The sequence below is a fragment of the Salvelinus fontinalis genome, chromosome 2 (genome assembly GCF_029448725.1).
Source record: "Salvelinus fontinalis isolate EN_2023a chromosome 2, ASM2944872v1, whole genome shotgun sequence".
Taxonomy (NCBI): domain Eukaryota; kingdom Metazoa; phylum Chordata; class Actinopteri; order Salmoniformes; family Salmonidae; genus Salvelinus; species Salvelinus fontinalis.
Genome location: NC_074666.1, coordinates 17,372,232 through 17,381,871, shown reverse-complemented (window position 1 = coordinate 17,381,871; position 9,640 = coordinate 17,372,232). Strand labels below are relative to the sequence as shown.

At 42.9% G+C, this 9,640-nt stretch overlaps 1 protein-coding gene across 2 annotated transcripts in view; it reads left to right on the top strand.

Moving 5' to 3' along the window:
• The first annotated feature begins 433 nt into the window (after positions 1-433).
• The window catches only part of rab27b (RAB27B, member RAS oncogene family), a 70,208-nt gene continuing 61,001 nt past the window's right edge, over positions 434-9,640 (top strand). The window contains exons 1-2 of one of the 2 annotated variants that reach the window (XM_055865165.1): positions 434-643; positions 776-867. In XM_055865165.1, the coding sequence (XP_055721140.1) occupies positions 866-867 (2 nt within the window). In that variant the 5' untranslated portion in view covers positions 434-643; positions 776-865. Of the gene's footprint in view, positions 644-735; positions 868-9,640 lie in introns of both variants that reach the window. The other variant, XM_055865172.1, reaches the window with a different exon arrangement.

Sequence of the window (9,640 nt, the reverse complement as noted above, 5' to 3'; positions counted from 1 at the left end):
AATTGGTTAGAAGAAAAAGGTCCCACCTTCCAGAGCTCCTGCTCTCCCTCTCTTTGTTTGCAAATGGCTGTTTGCACATCTACAAATATTGTTGTCACAGTACGGCGCTAAAGTACTGACAAAAGTATGAGTTGACATGTGCAGGTGCAATTATTCCCGGCAAATATTAATTTACAAGTTTGCAAATACGATTACAACTACAAAAAAATAAAAAATCTTCATGTTCACAACTCATCAGTTACACGTTTGAGTATGTGTTTACAAGTACAGATTATTATTTTATGTTCACAACTAATTTACACACTTGCAAATTGTGTTTACAACTACAAATCTATTGTAAACGCTCAAATCTTTACGTCAGTGATTTGTCTCAGTACTTCCACCGTGATAAGAACCAATCTATTTGATTCTGCAGTGATATTCTCGGTGTGTTTTATGGTTAAGAGTGTAGGTCGGGACCATTGGATGGGACAGGACACCTGTTGAATGTGAAGCGACAGCGCAAGTGGCCCATCGGCACTAGGACCGTGTTGGATCGCCCACTCTTCTAGAGAGTAGCTGTGATCACTGTCCACGACGGACAAGTCAGCCATCCTCACAAGGAAGCGAAGAAGCACCATGCAAATATAATAGTTTGCGAAAGGTACGTTGAAACATTTGTTACATGGATCCATGAACATTCGTTCTCGCAAACCGTCGACGAAATTTGTTGTGCTGAAATTAAACGTTTTGTAGACGTTATTTTTTTTTTTGTCGTGGTACTTGCTTTCCATAGGTTGTGAAGATGGATCGCTTCAGTGGTAAAGAAACATCCGCTAGGCAGCAGACACCTGCAAACAAGATTTGAGTCGCAAGCAGTGTTATAATGTAAGTGCGAATTCTAGATTGTTACATTGTTCGTTACATTGTTGCCATAAGTGGGCTTTAAGATACATTGTTCCAATTTGCACATTTTGCTACATTTCTGTAACGTTTTGCGCTCATGAGTCATCACTAACCCTACCGTAGATTGTGAGTCACACTCTTCCAACCCAGCCCACTGATGGTAGCCAGTGGAAAACCAGCGGCATCTTTATCGAGATTTGCATCTTGCAAAACAATGCATTGAAAAATATGTAGATTATAAAAATAAAGAAACATGTATAGAACAAAGGGGTATTCATTTGCGTTCTGTCTCTCTCGCGCTGTTTGTTTGTTGTGTGTGTGTGTGTGTGTGTGTGTGTGTGTACAATGCAGAAAACTAAATTAGTAGTTTCTTTTTTCTGTCACATCTCTCCATGTGTCATAATCTATTCACAGAGGATAACCCATTACAGACTGGATGATATTGATATTAATCCAATGGGTTTACGTTGATAAGTGTCACTCCATGGGAGTGTTGCAGGAATATTAGCTTTGAGAAAACTCTCACTAAATCTCTAAACCTTCTGCAGTTGTTTTGAGTGATGTCTAATCTTTATTCATTTACGAGTGAAATTACAGCCTTTCCTGTTTAAAGTGAATGTCAGTACCTGCACCAGGTCCTATTCCCCTCCCCAGGTTCTGACATGTAGACAACAATATCATTTATACGCTCAATGCTTTTGCCAATTAGTCGTCTCACTCCTGTCCTATGATAAGCTATAGCTCCAGTAGTCATCCTGCTCTGACCATGGATGTGTCCCAAATGGAACCATATTCCCTATATATAGTGCACTACTTTAGACCAGAGCCCTATGGAACCCTATTCCCTATATAGTGCACTACTTTAGACCAGAGCCCTATGGAACCCTATTCCCTATATAGTGCACTACTTTAGACCAGAGCCCTACGGAACCCTATTCCCTATATAGTGCACTACTTTAGACCAGAGCCCTATGGAACCCTATTCCCTATATAGTGCACTACTTTAGACCAGAGCCCTATGGAACCCTATTCCCTATATATAGTGCACTACTTTAGACCAGAGCGTGCCATTTGGAACACAGCCGGTGTCTTCACGTAAAAATCAGTCTCAGGGAGCTTGTAGTAATTACTGCCTTATTGCTTCCGGTTGTTTCATATCTGTTAACACATCCACTGTTTATATCTGTTAACACATCCACTGTTTATATCTGTTAACACATCCACTGTTTATATCTGTTAACACATCCACTGTTTATATCTGTTAACACATCCACTGTTTATATCTGTTAACACATCCACCGTTTATATCTGTTAACACATCCACCGTTTATATCTGTTAACACATCCACTGTTTATATCTGTTAACACATCCACTGTTTATATCTGTTAACACATCCACTGTTTATATCTGTTAACACATCCACTGTTTATATCTGTTAACACATCCACTGTTTATATCTGTTAACACATCCACTGTTTATATCTGTTAACACATCCACTGTTTATATCTGTTAACACATCCACTGTTTATATCTGTTAACACATCCACTGTTTATATCTGTTAACACATCCACTGTTTATATCTGTTAACACATCCACTGTTTATATCTGTTAACACATCCACTGTTTATATCTGCTAACACATCCACTGTTTATATCTGTTAACACATCCACTGTTTATATCTGTTAACACATCCACTGTTTATATCTGTTAACACATCCACTGTTTATATCTGTTAACACATCCACTGTTTATATCTGTTAACACATCCACTGTTTATATCACTAACACATCCACTGTTTATATCTGTTAACACATCCACTGTTTATATCTGTTAACACATCCACTGTTTATATCTGTTAACACATCCACTGTTGCCTCAACAATGGGTTGTGATGACAAAGCATTAATAGATATAGTTGTATAGTTTTTATAAGGCCCGTTCAGTTGTTGTTCACCTGCCAACGTACAGTAGTACTCTAGTGTGTACGTTTACACAAACATCATGGGCCCGAAACCTTATTTAAAATTCACACAGAACTTATATTTTACATATCTCTAGTTAAGATTTGGCACAAAATGATTTTGCACTTCAGCTATTAGTCAACAAACTGTAAAAATAATAGAGAGTGATACTATTTGACAGATGTGACATACAGTACAGTATAGGACAGTAACAGGAGGACAGGACAGTATAGGACAGTAACAGGATGACAGTACAGTAACAGGATGACAGTACAGTAACAGGATGACAGTACAGTAACAGGATGACAGGACAGTAACAGGATGACAGGACAGTAACAGGATGACAGTACAGTAACAGGATGACAGGACAGTAACAGGATGACAGTACAGTAACAGGATGACAGGACAGTAACAGGATGACAGTACAGTAACAGGATGACAGTACAGTATAGGACAGTAACAGGATGACAGTACAGTAACAGGATGACAGTACAGTAACAGGATGGCAGTACAGTAACAGGATGACAGTACAGTAACAGGATGACAGTACAGTAACAGGATGACAGGACAGTAACAGGATGACAGTACAGTAACAGGATGACAGGACAGTAACAGGATGACAGGACAGTAACAGGATGACAGTACAGTAACAGGATGACAGGACAGTAACAGGATGACAGTACAGTAACAGGATGACAGTACAGTAACAGGATGACAGTACGGTATAGGACAGTAACAGGATGACAGTACAGTAACAAGGATGACAGTACAGTAACAGGGATGACAGTACAGTAACAGGATGACAGTACAGTAACAGGATGACAGGACAGTAACAGTGAGGCTTTGTCTTCTTCACCTTGCCAGGTCTGACACAGTACAGTAGTTTACTACAGTAGGGATGTCTCCTGTCTCCTGTCTCCTGCTCCTGTCTCCTGCTCCTGTCTCCTGCTCCTGTCTCCTGTCTCCTGCTCCTGTCTCCTGTCTCCTGCTGCTGTCTCCTGTCTCCTGTCGCCTGCCTCCTGCTCCTGTCTCCTGCCCCTGTCTCTTGTCTCCTGTCTCCTGCTCCTGTCTCCTGTCTCCTGTCTCCTGCTCCTGTCTCCTGCTCCTGTCTCCTGCTCCTGTCTCCTGCTCCTGTCTCCTGTCTCCTGTCTCCTGCTGCTGTCTCCTGTCTCCTGTCTCCTGCTCCTGTCTCCTGCTCCTGTCTCCTGTCTCATGCTCCTGTCTCCTGCTCCTGTCTCCTGTCTCCTGCTCCTGTCTCCTGCTCCTGTCTCCTGCTCCTGTCTCCTGCTGCTGTCTCCTGTCTCCTGCTCCTGTCTCCTGTCTCCTGCTCCTGTCTCCTGTCTCCTGTCTCCTGCTGCTGTCTCCTGTCTCCTGTCTCCTGCTCCTGTCTCCTGTCTCCTGCTCCTGTCTCCTGCTCCTGTCTCCTGTCTCCTGTCTCCTGCTCCTGTCTCCTGTCTCCTGCTCCTGCTCCTGTCTCCTGTCTCCTGCTCCTGTCTCCTGTCTCCTGCTCCTGTCTCCTGTCTCCTGCTCCTGTCTCCTGCTCCTGTCTCCTGTCTCCTGTCCCCTGCTGCTGTCTCCTGTCTCCTGTCTCCTGCTCCTGTCTCCTGTCTCCTGTCTCCTGTCTCCTGCTCCTGTCTCCTGTCTCCTGCTCCTGTCTCCTGCTCCTGTCTCCTGTCTCCTGCTCCTGTCTCCTGCCCCTGTCTCCTGCTCATCTCACTGTCAGTAATCAGTAATTAGTGCAGGTGTTCCTGCTGGGTCGGGGCGGGGTGTGGGGGGACGACGACGGAGTTCGGGCTGGGGGGTGGAAGGTCAGGAGTGAGCCAGCTGCTGAGGAAGTGTTTTCTGTGGATCCTCTCTGTGGAGGGGGCCTGTTTGTCTGTTAACTTAGCAGGCTGGGTGGCGCTAGGGGGCCTGTTTGTCTGTTAACTTGGCAGGCTGGAGGGCACTAGGGGGCCTGTTTGTCTCTTAACTTGTACCTAGCCTCTGTGGACCAGGTGGAGGTGTCCGTGCAGTGTACCTAGCCTCTGTGGACCAGGTCGTGGTGTCCGTGCAGTGTACCTAGCCTCTGTGGAGGTGTCCGTGCAGTGTACCTAGCCTCTGTGGACCAGGTCGTGGTGTCCGTAAAGTGTACCTAGCCTCTGTGGAGGTGTCCGTGCAGTGTACCTAGCCTCTGTGGACCAGGTCGAGGTGTCCGTGCAGTGTACCTAGCCTCTGTGGACCAGGTCGAGGTGTCCGTGCAGTGTACCTAGCCTCTGTGGACCAGGTCGTGGTGTCCGTGCAGTGTACGTAGCCTCTGTGGACCAGGTGGAGGTGTCCGTGCAGTGTACCTAGCCTCTGTGGACCAGGTCGTGGTGTCCGTGCAGTGTACGTAGCCTCTGTGGACCAGGTGGAGGTGTCCGTGCAGTGTACCTAGCCTCTACCCTATAGTAAAACTATACAGTAGAACTATACAGTAGACTATACAGTAGGGCTAAACAGTAGACTATACAGTAGACTATACAGTAGACTATACAGTAGGACTATACAGTAGGGCTATACAGTAGACTATACAGTAGGGCTAAACAGTAGGGCTATACAGCAGACTATACAGTAGGGCTATACAGTAGGGCTATACAGTAGACTATACAGTAGGGCTGTACAGTAGACTATACAGTAGACTATACAGTAGGGCTATACAGTAGACTATACAGTAGACTATACAGTAGACTATACAGTAGGGCTATACAGTAGACTATACAGTAGACTATACAGTAGGGCTAAACAGTAGACTATACAGTAGACTATACAGTAGAACTATACAGTAGACTATACAGTAGACTATACAGTAGGGCTATACAGTAGACTATACAGTAGACTATACAGTAGACTATACAGTAGACTATACAGTAGGGCTATACAGTAGGGCTATACAGTAGGGCTATACAGCAGACTATACAGTAGGGCTATACAGTAGACTATACAGTAGGACTATACAGTAGGGCTATACAGTAGACTATACAGTAGACTATACAGTAGGGCTATACAGTAGACTATACAGCAGACTATACAGTAGGGCTATACAGTAGGGCTATACAGTAGACTATACAGTAGGGCTGTACAGTAGACTATACAGTAGACTATACAGTAGGGCTATACAGTAGACTATACAGTAGACTATACAGTAGACTATACAGTAGGGCTAAACAGTAGACTATACAGTAGAACTATACAGTAGGGCTATACAGTAGGCTATACAGTAGGGCTATACAGTAGACTATACAGTAGGACTATACAGTAGGGCTATACAGTAGACTAAACAGTAGACTATACAGTAGGGCTATACAGTAGACTATACAGTAGACTATACAGTAGGGCTAAACAGTAGACTATACAGTAGGGCTATACAGTAGGGCTATACAGTAGACTATACAGTAGGACTATACAGTAGGGCTATACAGTAGACTATACAGTAGGACTATACAGTAGACTATACAGTAGACTATATAGTAGGGCTAAACAGTAGACTATACAGTAGACTATACAGTAGGGCTATACAGTAGGGCTATACAGTAGACTATACAGTAGGGCTAAACAGTAGACTATACAGTAGACTATACAGTAGACTATACAGTAGAACTATACAGTAGACTATACAGTAGAACTATACAGTAGACTATACAGTAGGGCTATACAGCAGACTATACAGTAGGGCTAAACAGTAGACTATACAGTAGAACTATACAGTAGACTATATAGTAGGGCTATACAGTAGACTATACAGTAGACTATACAGTAGACTATACAGTAGGGCTATACAGTAGACTATACAGTAGAACTATACAGTAGACTATATAGTAGGGCTATACAGTAGGGCTATACAGTAGACTATACAGTAGACTATACAGTAGACTATACAGTAGGACTATACAGTAGACTATACAGTAGACTATACAGTAGACTATACAGCAGACTATACAGTAGGGCTATACAGTAGACTATACAGTAGGACTATACAGTAGGGCTATACAGTAGACTATACAGTAGACTATACAGTAGGGCTATACAGTAGACTATACAGCAGACTATACAGTAGGGCTATACAGTAGACTATACAGTAGACTATACAGTAGGGCTATACAGTAGGGCTAAACAGTAGGACTATACAGTAGACTATACAGTAGACTATATAGTAGGGCTATACAGTAGACTATACAGTAGACTATACAGTAGGGCTATACAGTAGGGCTAAACAGTAGGACTATACAGTAGACTATACAGTAGACTATATAGTAGGGCTATACAGTAGACTATACAGTAGACTATACAGTAGGGCTATACAGTAGACTATACAGTAGGGCTAAACAGTAGACTATACAGTAGGGCTATACAGTAGACTATACAGTAGAACTATACAGTAGACTATATAGTAGGGCTATACAGTAGGGCTATACAGTAGACTATACAGTAGACTATACAGTAGACTATACAGTAGGACTATACAGTAGAACTATTCAGTAGGGCTAAACAGTAGACTATACAGTAGACTATACAGTAGGGCTAAACAGTAGACTATACAGCAGACTATACAGTAGGGCTATACAGTAGACTATACAGTAGGACTATACAGTAGGGCTATACAGTAGACTATACAGTAGACTATACAGTAGGGCTATACAGTAGACTATACAGCAGACTATACAGTAGGGCTATACAGTAGACTATACAGTAGACTATACAGTAGGGCTATACAGTAGGGCTAAACAGTAGGACTATACAGTAGACTATACAGTAGACTATATAGTAGGGCTATACAGTAGACTATACAGTAGACTATACAGTAGGGCTATACAGTAGGGCTAAACAGTAGGACTATACAGTAGACTATACAGTAGACTATATAGTAGGGCTATACAGTAGACTATACAGTAGACTATACAGTAGGGCTATACAGTAGACTATACAGTAGGGCTAAACAGTAGACTATACAGTAGGGCTATACAGTAGACTATACAGTAGAACTATACAGTAGACTATATAGTAGGGCTATACAGTAGGGCTATACAGTAGACTATACAGTAGACTATACAGTAGACTATACAGTAGGACTATACAGTAGAACTATACAGTAGGGCTAAACAGTAGACTATACAGTAGACTATACAGTAGGGCTAAACAGTAGACTATACAGTAGACTATACAGTAGACTATACAGTAGACTATACAGTAGGGCTATACAGTAGGACTATACAGTAGGACTATACAGTAGGGCTAAACAGTAGACTATACAGTAGGACTATACAGTAGGACTATACAGTAGGGCTAAACAGTATGACTATACAGTAGACTATACAGTAGGGCTATACAGTAGGACTATACAGTAGACTATACAGTAGGGCTATACAGTAGGCTATATAGTAGACTATACAGTAGACTATACAGTAGACTTTAGGAGTTAACCCTGAGGTATCTCTAGCTGTTTAGAAGTTAACCCTGAGGTATCTCTAGCTGTTTAGGGGTTAACCCTGAGGTATCTCTCTAACCCAGAACATAGCTGTTTAGGAGTTAACCCTGAGGTATCTCTAGCTGTTTAGGAGTTAACCCTGAGGTATCTCTAGCTGTTTAGGAGTTAACCCTGAGGTATCTCTAGCTGTTTAGGAGTTAACCCTGAGGTATCTCTAGCTGTTTAGGGGTTAACCCTGAGGTATCTCTCTAACCCAGAACTAGCTGTGTAGGAGTTAACCCTGAGGTATCTCTAGCTGTTTAGGGGTTAACCCTGAGGTATCTCTAGCTGTTTAGGAGTTAACCCTGAGGTATCTCTAGCTGTTTAGGAGTTAACCCTGTGGTATCTCTAGCTGTTTAGGAGTTAACCCTGAGGTATCTCTAGCTGTTTAGGAGTTAACCCTGAGGTATCTCTAGCTGTTTAGGAGTTAACCCTGAGGTATCTCTAGCTGTTTAGGAGTTAACCCTGAGGTATCTCTAGCTGTTTAGGGGTTAACCCTGAGGTATCTCTAGCTGTTTAGGGGTTAACCCTGAGGTATCTCTAGCTGTTTAGGAGTTAACCCTGAGGTATCTCTAGCTGTTTAGGGGTTAACCCTGAGGTATCTCTAGCTGTTTAGGGGTTAACCCTGAGGTATCTCTAGCTGTTTAGGAGTTAACCCTGAGGTATCTCTAGCTGTTTAGGGGTTAACCCTGAGGTATCTCTAGCTGTTTAGGAGTTAACCCTGAGGTATCTCTAGCTGTTTAGGAGTTAACCCTGCGGTATCTCTCTAACCCAGAACCTAGCCTGCATTCCAAGAGTTGTGTGTTGCTCTGTCTCTGCTCGTTTGGTAACAACAGCATTACTGCTAGTAAATAGGGAAACAAGTTTCCATAGAGATGTTGAATTGTGCTGGCAGTAATCAGGTAAATGTCATTTTGGCTGGAGGCTGGACCGCAGGGTATCCATCTGTATGTCGCTGATGACCTGATTGGTTGCTCATATTCACTGGGAACGAAACGGAAGCAAAAAAGACGAGACGGGGAAGGGTCTACCTGTACAACGTGTACAATACAAAACAATTGTTATTATTTTTCTGTTGCGAAAGGTTTTGCTAGGCTGTGCACTAATGAATACAACCCTGGTGAATTGCTGGGGTGTTGACAGTCTGTTCAACTCCTTCTTTCTCCTGTAGTGTTTCCACCCTGGTGTATAGAGGCTCAGATTGGGAGCTGTGTTACCTGGTCTATAGAGACTCAGACTTGGAGTTGTGTTACCTGGTCTATATAGACTAAATGTCAAGTAAACCGCCTTGTGTTCCTCACAAGCAGTAG